General features: G+C 41.8%; 1 protein-coding gene across 1 annotated transcript; it reads right to left on the bottom strand.

Moving 5' to 3' along the window:
• Window positions 1-13,082: 13,082 nt before the first annotated feature.
• Window positions 13,083-13,942, bottom strand: LOC308359757 (platelet basic protein-like; the record flags this gene model as incomplete). Its single annotated transcript, XM_080831058.1, has 3 exons — window positions 13,083-13,217; window positions 13,364-13,499; window positions 13,825-13,942. The coding sequence occupies 3 exons, from the start codon at window positions 13,940-13,942 to the stop codon at window positions 13,115-13,117; spliced, it is 357 nt and encodes a 118-aa protein (XP_080687184.1). The 3' UTR covers window positions 13,083-13,114.
• Window positions 13,943-15,267: the final 1,325 nt, after the last annotated feature.

The following is a 15,267-nucleotide window of genomic DNA, read 5'->3' as shown; positions in this document are numbered from 1 at the left end:
CATTTTCAGGCTTAGAACAACACTCATGGTATATGAATGGAGTGTAATAAGAGCCAACTCTGTAAGTCTGCCAAATATGGGATTCACTAAAGGTAGTAATGTGGGTATAAGAACCATTTTTTAGCATTTCACTTTTGTAAAATATCAATGTTATCAAAGCATGAGTAAAGAGTAAAATATTTTAATGTAATTCTCTGGAAAGCATACACATATTTCTCTTAAGTAGTAGAGAATCTTAGTTTCATTTTTATTAATTTTTCTAATACTAGGATAGAGTATAAATCTTAAGAGGATAAAAGTAGTATCTGATTGATTGATTTTAAAAAACCTAATAACTTATTTTTTTAACCAAACATTTTTTTTAAATTTAAATTCAATTAGCCATCATATAGTACATTATTAGTTTCAGAGGCAGTGTTCAACAATTCATCAGTTGCGTATAACCCCCATTGCGCATTACATCACCAGGCTACCGCATCCCCCCACTCATCTCCCTTCCAGCAGCCCTCAGTTTGTTTCCCTGGAGTCAAGAGACTCTCATGGCTTGTCTCCCTCTCTGATTTCTTCCCATTCAGTTTTCCCTCTCTTCCCCTATGACCCTCTGTTTCTTACATTCCACGTGAGTGAAACCCTATGATAGTTGCCTTTCTCTGATTTAAAAAGCCAATAACAGTTAAGTGTGATTAATTTTTACTGGCAGAGCTAATTACAACATTAATGTGTAAATAAATGAAGTAACGCAGTACGTAAATATGCAAATCTGTATCTGTCAAGGCGTAACACCAAGGGAAGCCAGTCTTTACTAAGCCAAACTTTACCTCAAATGTATTTTCGCTTAAAATTCTGGAGATTTTTTTTTTTAATGAAATGACGTGTGGATGCTATTTCTTTGTTCTATTAAGAAATAACTTGACTATAGGGGCGCCTGGGTGGCTCAGTGGGTTAAGCCTCTGCCTTCGGCTCAGGTCATGGTCTCAGGGTCCTGGGATCGAGCCCCACATCAGGCTCTCTGCTCAGCGGGGAGCCTGCTTCCCCCTCTCTCTCTGCCTGCCTCTCCGCCTACTTGTGATCTCTTTCTGTCAAATAAATAAAAAATTAAAAAAAAACTTGACTATAATATAAGTCGATTTATTTTATTTATTAAGAATTTGAAGTATCATAAAAACTTCAGAAGATTTTTCCACAGTTAGGTTGAAAATGGAAAAACTAAAATAAAAAACATGCTCTGTCGAAAAGGTACAGAGCCAGGCAACCAGTAACTAGCTCTTCAAAAGCTTCCTAATTACTTTCTTATACACAGCGCCATTCGGGTCCAGGCATATTTTCCTCCCATCCTTCAGCGAAGCTCTGCCAGGGAAAGTAGAGACACGCCTTTCGGGGCTTGGATTTGAACCAGGGATTGATTAGATGAGGGGTGCAGTAGGGTGCGGGGGCGGGTCAGGGTGAAGGCAGGTGAGGAGGGGCGGGGTGAAGGGGGGCTCCTAGGCACGGAAGGGAAGGGAGAGGAGCAGAGGGTGGACAGGCGCTAAGAAGCCGGTGGCAAGACTCACATCATCTGAGGGATGGGACAGTAGCCTGACGCACCGATGACCTCCAGGCTGCTGATGTGCTTGGGGTGGACTAGGGAGGTGGTCTTCATACACACGCAGCGCAGGTCCTCATCTCCTCCCTCCAGGTCCACTGGGGGTTGGGTCAGGGAGAGGACAGTGGAAGAGAGAGTGTTGACTCAGGGAACCACCAAACTTACCTTAGGGCTTTTTCTTGGGAAACCTTAGTAAAGGGTTTGGCTTTCATGTCCTCCCCCACAAATCATAGGTCCCTCAGAGGAGCGTTCTTGACTAGATAGTACAATGCACCTGGCAGTGCTTGGCACAGCACCCACACGCTTGGAAAGAACTCAGAGAATGAAAGATTCAGCCCCATCCCTAGGGGTTCCCCGACTCTCTCTCCGCTTCCCTCTGACCCCACAAGGCCTTACTTCAGGTCTCACCTGTGGGGAGGGCGACCACAGCTGGCAGGAGCAGCAGCCCCAGGAGCAGCAGCCCCGGGCCCAGCCAGGGGCTGGGAGCACGGGAACGTGCTCCAACGCTCATGTCCAGCAGGTGCAAGCAGAAGCCGAGAGCGCAAGGCAGTTGGGGCTGGGGCTTATGCAGGCCAGTGGCTCCCCAGACTCTCCAGGCCCGTTTTATCCCCAGGGTCCGGAAGCTTGGGTTGGAGGATGGGGAAGCTGGGATACTTCTGGGAAGAGCTAGGCCCTGGCCAGCTAAGATTAGGGGGAAAAAAAAAAGCCTGAGTTCAGCTGTCTTGGCTGCGCGCTGAAAGAAGGATCCACAACCCCAACGTGAACTCATATAGAGGCACCTGGGTGCAGTTAGAAACAGTACTTGACCCTTACATGTCTTGCCTTTGTCACCTGTTACCGTAGACTTCTCTGTGGTCACCATGTTGCGGTTTGCAGGGCTGGTACCTTCCGACCCGAGGCAGTTTCTGTTTCTTCCCAACTCCCAACTTCCCAAGCACCGCATACTCCCACCTGCCTTTCCTAGATTTCCAGTTATAGATTAACAGTGGAGTTGGGTGGCTGTGGGTGTTCAAGGTGTGTCCTTAGTAATTGTTTTCTTGCTGGTAAAAAGTTGAGTGTGGTGTTTTGATCTTTAGATGATGACTCAGTTTTGAATTTCACCCGAATGTGGAAGTCTTCTTCAGTCTCTGGATCTCTCCCATTCTACCAGCCTTCATCCCATAGACTCTAGGGAGCAAAGCCTGTTATCTTCAGCTAAAGTGGTCCTTTGAGAAAAATTGCAGAAGTCATATTTGAATGCGTTCTTTCTGTGAAAACTTGGTGCCTAGATGTTTCTCCGTGGGGCTGGGCCTGGAAATGAGGGGAAGGAGAGTTTCCAGGCCGCATTCCCCAGAGCCTTCTGTGACCCAGCCCAGGGCCAGTTTAAGGCAGGCTGTCCTGTTGCCGGAGCAGTGATGCTCTCATGAGGACACAGAGCATCTGGAGTGGAGTGTGGAGAAGATTCGGAAGAGTGGGTGGAGGGCAGGCAACAGGATTCCACACAGGAAAGATCAAGAGATCAATATGGAACATCTTCCCTTTCCTGAAAAAGGATGACTTGGGCTCTTGATTAGGGCAAAGATGCCCTCATCTCAAAGCCAGAGGCTTTCCATCACACTGATTAACAGCAGTGAAGGGCATCAGAAGCCCACTGTGGGCAACTAGCTGGTTCCGAATGTTCAGCGGGACCACACCTCTGCAGGGTGTGCTGTTGACTTCCTGGGCCTCCAACATTCTTTCTCTTAGGACTCCACCCCTTGCCTTTCAGCTGACTAAGTCCTATTGAAATTTCTGGTGTTAGCCTAACATCAAGTCCTCAGAGAGGCCTTTCCTGATGGCTACAGCTAATTGTGTTCCCCATTGGGTGTTTTGGCACCCTCTGCCTTTGCAATTTCTCACAGACTTCCAAACATGCACACATGTACATTTTGGGGTAAAGATTTTTTTTACTTATTTTAGAGAGAGAGAGAGCACACATGCGTCGAAGGGCAGAGGGAGGGAGAATCTCAAGCAGACTCACCACTGAGCACAGACTCCGCCATGGGGCTCCATCCCAAGACCCTGAGATCATGACCTGAGCAAAATCAAGAGTCAATCAAGACGCTCAACCGACAGCCACCCAGGCAGCCTGCACACACGTATATTAGGCACACTGATGTATATGCATGTGTATGTGAGTCTGTGTGTCTGTTTGGAAGCATTTAAAATGTTTTCTCTCCCCAAATGGAAAGCTCTACGAGGTAAGACATCATAACGTTTATCCTTATTCTAGCACATGCGTAGGGACTTGATATAACGTACTACATACAAGAAGGTAATACATGTTGAAAATGATTCTGAGGCTTTGACTTACTGATGTGTTTCTTTATGCAGTTGGAGCATGTTTCTATATTAGTGTGTGTCCTGCATGGCTGTGATGATTTGTCAACCTATCTGCCTCTCCTACTGGACAATGATCTCTTGAAGGACAATTCTGTGTGACTTACATTTTTTTTTAAATTCCCAGCATCCAATGCAATGACTCATACAGAATATGCTGTGACTTAGACAAGTTTATTGCATTAAAACTTGAGATCTCAGGGGTGCCTGAGTGGCTCAGTGGGTTAAAGCCTCTGCCTTCAGCTCAAGTCATGATCTCAGGGTCCTGGGATTGAGCCCCGCATCAGGCTCTCTGCTCCGTGGGGAGCCTGCTTCCTCCTCTCTTTCTGCCTGCCTCTCTGCCTAGTTGTGATTTCTCTCTCTGTCAAATAAATAAAAAAAAAACAAAAACAAAACAAAAAAAACCCTTGAGATCCCAAATAGAGTTAGTGACAGAGGGAAGGGATAGAAGTGATGGTTTGGGGTATGAAGGGGAAGCACACCGGATTTGTGCAACCTTACCCCTGGATTTCAATATTTGCAGAAAGTGGTAAGTGACCATTAAATGATGCTTTCTCTGCATTAAATGAAATAGTTCAACATCCATGTACAAAAATAAAAGATATCTGCCTCTGAGGAGGTATAGTTTAGTGAAAAAACTGTGTCATGTCTCAGGAGCTGACACTGTTGTATTTTAGTAGCAAACCACTAGGGAAATAAACGAGATGTCTGCGCCATTTTGAATTATTGGAGAAAAGCTAATGAAAGTGACTGCAATCCCCACTTACTGCTTTGATATAAATATAAATATACATATACATATAAATTTGTTGTTGCTCTTAACTATTACTTAATGAATGCCTTTTTTTTTAATTTTAATAAACATATAATGTACTTTATCCCCAGGGGTACAGGCCTGTGAATCACCAGGTTTACACATTTCACAGCACTCATCACAGCACATACCCTCCCCAATGTCCATACCCCCACCACCCTCTCCCGTCCCCCCTCCCCCCAGCAACCCTCAGTCTGTTTTTTGAGATTGAGTCTTTTATGGTTTGTCTCCCTCTCATTCCCATCTTTTCATTTTTTCTTTTCCTACCTCCCCCCAACCCCCCCACATTGCATCTCCACTTCCTCATATCAAAGAGATCATATGATAGTTGTCTTTCTCCGATTGACTTATTTCGCTAAGCATGATACCCTCTAGTCCCATCCACGTCCTCGCAAATGGCAAGATTTCATTTCTTTTGATGGCTGCATAGTATTCCATTGTATATATATACCACTATTTCTTTATCCATTCATCTGTTGATAGACATCTAGGTTCTTTCCACAGGTTGGATATTGTGGACATTGCTGCTCTAAACATTCGGGTGCATGTGCCCCTTCTGAGCACCACATTTGTATCCTTAGGATATATACCCAGCAGTGCAATTGCTGGGTCATAGGGTAGCTCTATTTTCAGGTTTTTGAGGAAACTCCACACTGTTTTCCAGAGTGGTTGCACCAGCTTGCATTCCCACCAGCAGTGTAGGAGGGTTCCCCTCTCTCCACCTCCTCGCCAGCATCTGTCATTTCTTGATTTGTTAATTTTAGCCATTCTGACTGGTGTGAGGTGGTATCTCATTGTGGTTTTGATTTGTATTTCCCTGATGCCGAGTGATGTGGAGCACTTTTTCACGTGTCTGTTGACCATCTGGATGTCCTCTTTGCAGAAATGTCTGTTGATGTCCTCTGCCCATTTCTTGATTGGATTATTTGTCCTTTGGGTGTTGAGTTTGCTAAGCTCTTTATAGATTTTGGATACTAGCCCTTTATCTGATATGTCGTTTGCAAATATCTTCTCCCATTCTGTCAGTTGTCTTTTGGTTTTGTTAACTGTTTCCTTGGCTGTGCAAAAGCTTTTGATCTTGATGAAATCCCAATAGTTCATTTTAGCCCTTGCTTCTGTTGCCTTTGGCGATGTTCCTAGGAAGAAGTTGCTGCGGTTGAGGTCAAAGAGGTTGCTGCCTGCGTTCTCCTCAAGGATTTTGATGATTCCTTTCTCACATTGAGGTCCTTCATCCATTTTGAGTCTATTTTCATGTGTGGTGTAAGGAAATAGTCCAATTTCATTTTTCTGCATGTGGCTGTCCAATTTTCCCAGCACCATTTGTTGAAGAGGCTGTCTTTTTTCCATTGGACATTCCTTCCTGCTTTGTTGAAGATTAGTTGACCATAGAATTGAGGGTCTATTTCTGGGCTCTCTATTCTGTTCCATTGTTCTATATGTCTGTTTTTGTGCCAGTACCATACTGTCTTGATGATGACAGCTTTGTAATAGAGCTTGAAGTCTGGAATTGTGATGCCACCGACTTTGGCTTTCTTTTTCAATATAACTTTGGCTATTTGAGGTCTTTTCTGGTTCCATATAAATTTTAGGATTATTTGTTCTATTTCTTTAAAAAAATGGATGGGATTTTGATAGGGATTGCATAAAATGTGTAGATTGCTTTAGGTAGAATAGACATTTTCGCAATATTTGTTCTTCCAATCCATGAGCATGGAATATTTTTCCATTTCTTTGTGTCTTCCTCAATTTCTTTCATGAGTACTTTATAGTTTTCTGAGTATAGATTCTTTGCCTCTTTGGTTAGACTTATTCCTAGGTATCTTATGGTTTTGGGTGCAATTGTAAATGGGACTGACTCCTCAATTTCTGTTTCTTCTGTCTTGTTATTAGTGTAAAGAAATGCGACTGATTTCTGTGCATTGACTTTATATCCTGCCACTTTACTGAATTCCTGTACAAGTTCTAGCAGTTTTGGAGTGGAGCCTTTTGGGTTTTCCACATATAGTATCATATCATCTGCAAAGAGTGATAGTTTGACTTCTTCTTTGCCAATTTGGATGCCTTTAATTTCTATTTGTTGTATGATTGCTGAGGCTAGGACTTCTAGTACTATGTTGAACAGCAGTGGTGATAAGGGATATCCCTGCTGTGTTCCTGACCTTAGCGGAAAAGCTTTCAGTTTTTCTCCATTGAGAATGATATTTCCAGTGGGTTTTTTATAGACAGCTTTGATAATATTGAGGTATGTGCCCTCTATCCCTACACTTTGAAGAGTTTTAATCAGGAAGGGATGCTGCACTTTGTCAAATGCTTTTTCAGCATCTATTGAGAGTATCATATGGTTTTTACTCTTTCTTCTATTAATGTATTGTATCACATTGATGGATTTGCGGATGTTGAACCAACATTGCAGCCCTGGAATAAACCCCACATCGTCGTGGTGAATAATCCTTTTAATGTATTGTTGGCTCCTATCGGCCAGTATTTTGGTGAGAATTTTTGCATCTGTGTTCATCAAGGATATTCGTCTGTAATTCTCTTTTTTGGTGGGATCCTTGTCTGGTTTTGGGATCAAGGTGATGCTGGCCTCATAAAATGAGTTTGGAAGTTTTCCTTCCATTTCTATTTTTTTGGAACAGTTTCAGGAGAATAGGAATTAGTTCTTCTTTAAATGTTTGGTAGAATTCCCCTGGGAAGCTGTCTGGTCCTGGACTTTTGTTTGTTTGGAGATTTTTGATGACTGTTTCAATCTCCTTACTGGTTATGGGTCTGTTCAGGTTTTCTATTTCTTCCTGGTTCAGTTGTGGTAGTTTATATGTCTCTAGAAATGTATCCATTTCTTCCAGGTTGTCAAATTTGTTGGCGTAGAGTTGCTCGTAGTATGTTCTTATAATTGTTTGTATTTCTTTGGTGTTGGTTGTGATCTCTCCTCTTTCATTCATGATTTTATTTATTTGCGTCCTTTCTCTTTTCTTTTTAAGAAGTCTGGCCAGGGGTTTGTCAATCTTATTAATTCTTTCAAAGAACCAGCTCCTAGTTTTGTTGATTTGTTCTATTGTTTTTTTAGTTTCTATTTCATTGATTTCTGCTCTGATCTTTATGATTTCTCTTCTCCTGCTGGGTTTAGGCTTTCTTTGTTGTTCTTTCTCCAACTCCTTGAGGTGTAGGGTTAGGTTGTGTATTTGAGACCTTTCTTGTTTCTTGAGAAAGGCTTGTACTGCTATATATTTTCCTCAGAGGACTGCCTTTGTTGTGTCCCACAGATTTTGAACCGTTGTGCTTTCATTATCATTTGTTTCCATGAATTTTTTCAACTCTTCTTTAATTTCCTGGTTGACCGATTCATTTTTTAGAAGGATGCTGTTTAGTCTCCATGTATTTGCGTTCTTTCCAAATTTCCTCTTGTGATTGAGTTCTAGCTTCAGAGCATTGTGGTCTGTAAATATGCAGGGAATGATCTCGATCTTTTGATACCGGTTGAGACCTGATTTATGACCCAGGATGTGGTCTATTCTGGAAAATGTTCCATGTGCACTAGAGAAGAATGTGTATTCTGTTGCTTTGGGATGGAAGGTTCTGAATATATCTGTGATGTCCATCGGGTCCAGTGTGTCATTTAAGGCCTTTATTTCCTTGTTGACCTTTTGCTTAGATGATCTGTCCATTTCAGTGAGGGGAGTGTTAAAGTCCCCTGCTATTATTGTATTACTGTCGATGTATTTCTTTGATTTTGTTATTAATTGGTTTATATAGTTGGCTGCTCCCATGTTAGGGGCATAGATATTTAAGATTGTTAGGTCTTCTTGTTGGAAAGACCCTTTGAGTATGATATAGTTCCTTCCTCATCTCTTCTTATAGTCTTTGGCTTAAAATCCAATTGATCTGATTAAAGGATTGCCACCCCAGCTTTCTTCTGAGGTCCATTAGCATGGTACATTGTTTTCCACCCCCTCACTTTAAATCTGGAGGTGTCTTCGGGTCTAAAATGAGTTTCTTGTAGGCAGCATATTGATGGGTTTTGTTTTTTTATCCATTCTGATACCCTGTGTCTTTTGATTGGGGCATTTAGCCCATTAACATTCAGGGTAACTATTGAGAGATAGGAATTTATTGCCATTTTATTGCCTGTAAGGTGACTGTTATTGTATATTGTCTGTTTCTTTCTGATCTACTACTTTTAGGGTCTCTCTTTGCTTAGAGGACCCCTTTCAATATTTCCTGTAGAGCTGGTTTGGTGTTTGCACATTCTTTCAACTTTTGTTTGTCCCAGAAGCTCTTTATCTCTCCTTCTATTTTCAATGAGAGCCTAGCCGGATATAGTATTCTTGGCTGCATGTTTTTCTAGCTTAGTGCTCTGAATATATCATGCCAGTTCTTTCTGGCCTGCCAGGTCTCTGTGGATAGGTCCGCTGCCAATCTAATGTTTTTACCCTTGTATGTTACAGACTTCTTTTCCCAGGCTGCTTTCAGGATTTTCTCTTTGTCGCTCAGACTTGTAAGTTTTACTATCAGGTGACGAGGTGTGGACCTATTTTTATTGATTTTGAGGGGCGTTCTTAGCATCTCCTGGATTTTGATGTTTGTTCCCTTTGCTATATTAGGGAAATTCTCTCCAATAATTGTCTCCAATATACCTTCTGCTCCCCTCTCTCTTTCTTCTTCTTCTGGAATCCCAATTATTCTAATGTTGTGTCGTCTTATGGTGTCGCTTATCTCTCAAATTCTCTCCTCATGGTCCAGTATCTGTTTGTCTCTCTTTTGCTCAGCTTCTTTATTCTCTGTTATTTGGTCTTCTATGTCACTAATTCTTTCTTCTGCCTCATTTATCCTAGCAGTAAGAGCTTCCATTTTTGATTGCACCTCATTAATAGCTTTTTTGATTTCAACTTGGTTAGATTTTAGTTCTTTTATTTCTCCAGAAAGGGCTTTTATCTCTCTGGAGAGGGTTTCTCTAATATCTTCTATGCCTTTTTTGAGCCCGGCTAGAACCTTGAGAATCATCATTCTGAACTCTAGATCTGTCATATTACCAATGTCCTTATTGATTAGGTCCCCAGCCTTCAGTACTGCCTCTTGTTCTTTTTTCTGTGGTGAGTTTTTCTGCCTTGTCATTTTGTCCGGATAAGATTTGCTTTCTCCTCCTCTAGAATTCTGCTGTTCTTGGTGAGTGAAGTTGGTCTTGGCTGGGTTTCTTGTTGATCTTCTGGGGGAGGGGCCTGTTGTAGTGATTCTCAAGTGTCTTTGCTGCAGGCAGAATTGCACCACCCTTGCCACGGGCCGGACTAAGTAATCTGCTCGGGTTTGCTTTCGGGAGCTTTTGTCCCCTGAGCGCTTTCCGTAGAGTTCCGGAGGACGGGAATGAATATGGCGGCGTCCCAGTCTCCGGCTCCGAGGAGCCGAGAGCTTGGGGTCCCGCTCCTCAGTGCGCCCTCAGAGAAAAGCACCCAACCGCCCTGCCTCCCTGGCCTGTGGTCGCCCCCGGAGGAAAGCAGTCAATTGCTGGCACTTGGAAAAAAGTGCCCGGTCGCTTCTGTCTCCGTGACCTCTGGCCATGCTCCGAGCTCACCCAGCCTGAGACCTGCACAAGGTAACCCCGGGCTGAGAGCTCACTCCTCAGCTTTGTCGCTGTAGCCGGCTTCCCCGCTCTAGTACCTGCAAGCTCTGTGGCACTCAGACACCCCTGGTCCTTCTGTGACCCCGTGGGACCTGGGGTTACACTGACCCCGCATGGGCTTCCCCCCGGTTTAGCCTCTGGAGTGATGTCCCTCTGTGGAGCAGACCTTTAAAAGTCCTGATTTTGTGCTCCGTTGCTCTGCCGCTTGCCAGGAGCCGGCCCCTCCCCCTGCGGTCTGTCTTCCCGTCGTTTTGGATTCACTTCTCCGCAGGTCCTACCTTTCAGAAAGTGATAGATTTTCTGTTTCTGGAATTGTTGCTCTTCTTCTCTTCAATTTCCCATTGGATTTGTAGGTTTTGCAATGGTTAGATAAGCTATCTAGCTGATCTCCTGCTACCTGATGTCGTCTCAGCCTGCTACTTCTCCGCCATCTTGCCATATTCCAATAAATGCCTTTATTTTGTCGACAAAACATTTTAAGGCACTGAACTTATGGTGAGGAGATAATAAAAGAAGATCATAATATACAAAATTTGTGAACTGAATGGTTAATACATGAGTGTTCTCCAAAGTCCATGTACAGGTGGGGTTAATGAACTTACTTCTTCTCCTATAACCATCATAGTATGCTACTTATGATCAGGTCGTATTTTGTGTGCCAATAACATTGTATGATATAAAATGTAATCTCTTTATTAGAGAAAGAAGAATCAAGAAAAGTAGTGCGGTGGTTAAAAGCAGAGTTTCAAATCCCTACTCTGTCACCTACTTAGTTATCTGATCTTAGGGCAAATTTCCTAATTTCTTTGCACTTCAGTTTTCTTCTCTATATTGCTGGGGATACTAATAGTAACAATAACAAATAGTCGCTAACATTTATATTCAGGTCTTTGTGTGACATGCACTACTTCTAGCCCTTTGAATTTATTAACTCTTAATTTTCACGTCAACTCTGGGAGATAAGCAATATTATTATACCACTTTAGAGATGAAGAAACCAAGGCACAGAGAGGTTATGCAACCTGCCCAAAGTTATGCAGCTAGCAAATGATAGAACCATTTAAACCCAATTATCCTCCCTGCAGAGGATGTCTTCTTAACCAGATCATAGCTATCTTGTGAGAATTATATAATTCATGCCTACAAAACACTCAATATGTCTGGTATATTAAAATTTATCAATAAATTTTAGCTATTATAATAAATTAAAATGACACAAACTGTCAACGAGTGATTTTGTTTGCTAGGTTGTGGAATACTGAAGTGTAAAAAGAATAATAAAAAGGTAATTAAGCCATCCCCTCCCCAACAGTTTGGTTAAAATTAGTAATATATGACAACAAAGCAATAACAATTTTGATTTCATGTTAATTGTGTAAGAACAGTGTGGGTGTAAATTTCAGAGGCTAAGAAATACCAGAAGGAGGGGTAAAGAGAGGGCAAAATGGATGAAGGGGGATAGAAAGCACTGGCTTCCTGTTACGGAATGAGGAGATCATGGGGATAAAGGCACCGCATAGGGAATACAGTAAATGATGTTGTAATAATGTTGTAATGAGACACCTACAGTTCTGGTGGACATAGCATAAGGTATTGGGAAGTTTAATCACTATGCTGAAATGAATGCAACATTGGGTGTCAACTATATTCAAATAAAAATAATTTTAAAAAGAATGAAAGTTCTCTTGATTATAAAGCAATAATTAGAAGTTTGATAAAGTTTACATTTTTTATTTTACTTATTTACAAGGTTGATTCTAATACTAAAATTGTAACCATGAAGATATTAAATAAATGCAAATATATACAAACATGCCAGGTTAAAACATTTAGCACTATATAGAACCTGTATTATTATTATATTGAAAATGCTGGAGTTTTTTAATAGAAAACGTTAAAGCTTTTCATCATATTTTTTAAAGGGTTATTTATTTATTTATTTATTTGACAGAGACAGAAAGAGAAAAGCAACAGAAGGAGAGGGAGAAGCAGACTCCTTGCTGAGCAAGGAGCCCAATGTGGGACTCCATCCCGGAACCCTGGGATAATGACCTGAGCCAAAGGCAACCACTTAACGGACGGAGCCACCCAGGTGCCCCCATCATGTTTTTTATTATACTCATAGTAAATATATTCTCTTTAAAATAAGTAACCACTGCTTACAAGACTCACATTCACAACTTTATTATTTTTACAGTTTGAAGCCTAAAATAAACATTAGAAAAATCTTTTAGAAAATGCTTTGAAACAAAACATCCTAAGACTAAGACATTGAAAAACTCTATTAAGTGCCTAAATAAATTAACAAACATTTCTTAAGCAAGTGCTCCTTTCTGGGATCTGTGTGATTCCAAAAATCATCAACCATTCTGAAATCTATTAATCATCATGGGCATAGCTAGTCTAACAGTAAGGTAGAACAAGATAGGTTTAATGCAGATATAAGTATTTGAAAAGAAAATTTTAAATAAAGGGATGCAAAACAGAGTGCCACATTTAACCAAGAGTTAGAGAACAAACCCCACATTATATTTTGAAAGTAAGTTTGCTTATTGTTACCTTCTCTCTGTCATCTATTAACCAGTCTTCTCAGAATGTTGTGACTTTTGGGGGCAGAATGGAAAACTCATCCAAAGTTTAATACAATATGAATAGGTATTTTGGATAAATAAGAACTCCAGAAAGACAAGCCTTCAAACTCTAACTGTTCTTGGGAGATAAAAAGGTTTGACAGAAAGTGAACAGATTAAGCTGTTGACCCACTGCTTTCCAACATTTTCTGGACTATTTTCTTGATTTTGGGAGCTTCTGGGTCCAAGCAGATTTTCTTCCCATTCTTCAGTGTGGCTCTGCAAGAGAGAATGGAATTTTCTGTGAGCGCCCTGGCATGACTCTTAGAAGGGATGCACAGGGCTGGATACAATAGTGTCAGTGGGTGTGGAAGTGGAGAGTTTCCCTAACCCAGTAAGGCGATGATACAGAAGCAGGGACTTACATCACTTCGACGTTGGCACAATGGGGTCCTGCTCTGAGCACCTCTAAACTTTGGATGTTACTTGGATGAATGCCAGAGACGGTATTCAAGCACATACAGCGAAGTTCAACGAACCGTTTCCTGTCCACACTGGGAACTAGGGTAGAAAGTGTGGCTCAATTAGTGGTCGCGATTATAGCGGAGATCTTATCTCTTGACATGTTTCCCTAGTCCCCTTATTTGTTAACTCTACCTCTCTCATAAAGCCACTGTGTCTACGATCATCTTCAAACCTTCTGTGAAGTATCTTAGCAGAGTGCCGGGTACATCTTAAGTGTCCACGAAACATCCCCTCGCCACTTAACGAGCTATTAGTATCATGCCCGTCTCCAGCCCAGGAGAACCAGGGCAGACTCTTCCGCCCAGACACTGCTGCAGGGCAGCACACACTCGACTCTCAGTTTTCCCTGAATTTCTCTTACTTTTTCCAGCAGTCCAGGGAACCAGCGTCAGGAGCAGGGATAGCAGTAAAAGCCTGTGTAAGACCCAGAGGGGGCTGGCGCCGGGACAGAAGGAGGTAGCCTTAAGTCTGAGGCTCATGGTGGAGAAGATTAAGCTGGAGTCATTCCTAGAGACTGGAGACCTTCCTGTGAGAGTGTAGGGTTGCCTAGAAGTTTGCAGCAATGTGGTTTTTCCTGCTCTCCTGATGCCTTTTATAGAAGCTCCCTCAAGGCCAGTAAGGAGGAAAAAGATAGGGAAGGAGAGTTGAGGATATAGGGACATACATGTGGAAGGGTGGTCAAGCTGTGCCCAACCCAGATAAACACCAGGCGGGGAAGGGCTCCTGCTAAATTTCATTTTTCCTTCCCTTCACACCACCCTCCTCCCTTCCTCAGTCCCCATTTCCTTTAGACAAATAGAACCTCCCACTTAGGGAGGTAAGAACAAGACTGAAGTATTGTACATATTTTCTCTGTATAACTATGTGATGACGCCCTGATAAGGTAATTTATAGGCTTAAAAGACACTTTATGAGTATCTGAAAACATAAATACGCTACCCTTTTCGGTTGCCAAGGAAAGCAGTTGTTCCCAACTTGATTGTTGACAAGTGTTAGGATTTGTTTGTAGTATGTGGATAAAATATGAGCCAATAACCATAAAAGGCTCAGTCTGTGTACTAGTTTATGGGCGGCTTTCTGTTTTCCAAATGAAGTATTTATCATTTCATCCAGAAGGTAGAAGAAAAACTCATCCCCCCCTTATGTTATAAAATAAACTGCTTGTTTCTGACACCTTAGCCTACCCTAAAAAGTAAGCCCCAGCATATTTACTTTTTTTCTTTTACTTCTAATATTATAGGGAAATATGTAATATAATTTATTGTAAAAGATTCATACACTGCAGATGTATGTAGAATAAAAGGTATAAGTTTCTCTTCATCATTATTCTATATCACCACTCTCCAGGGGTAACTTTGGTAACAATTTGGCATTAGTTTTCTTTCTTTCTTTCTTTTAAAGATTTTATTTATTTGCCAGAAAGAGAGAGAGAGAGAGAGCACAAGGAGAAGGAGCAGCAGGCAGAGGGAGCAGCAGATTCCCCGCTGAGCAAGGAGCCAATAAGGGACTCGATCCCGGGACCCTGGGATCATGACCTGATCCAAAGGCAGATGCTTAGCTGACTGAGCCACCCAGGCATCCCTGACCTTAGTTTTCTATTCCATCTGCACTTATACACACACGCATACATGTACACAGAGACAAACACATATCACTCAGGTAGAGAAGTGCATTCACAGAGGTAGACACAGAATTTTTAATAGAAATGGGGTCATTATGTAGCTTACTTTTGTCCTTCAAACATATGTCTTCAGTATCTTTTCATGCTACCTCAATGTAGTTTTGTCCTATCCTTTTTTTTTTT

The sequence above is a fragment of the Martes martes genome (assembly GCF_963455335.1).
Source record: "Martes martes genome assembly, chromosome: 2".
Taxonomy (NCBI): Eukaryota; Metazoa; Chordata; class Mammalia; order Carnivora; family Mustelidae; genus Martes; species Martes martes.
The sequence above is the reverse complement of the archived record's forward strand: the minus strand, read 5'-3'. Positions and strand labels throughout refer to the sequence as shown.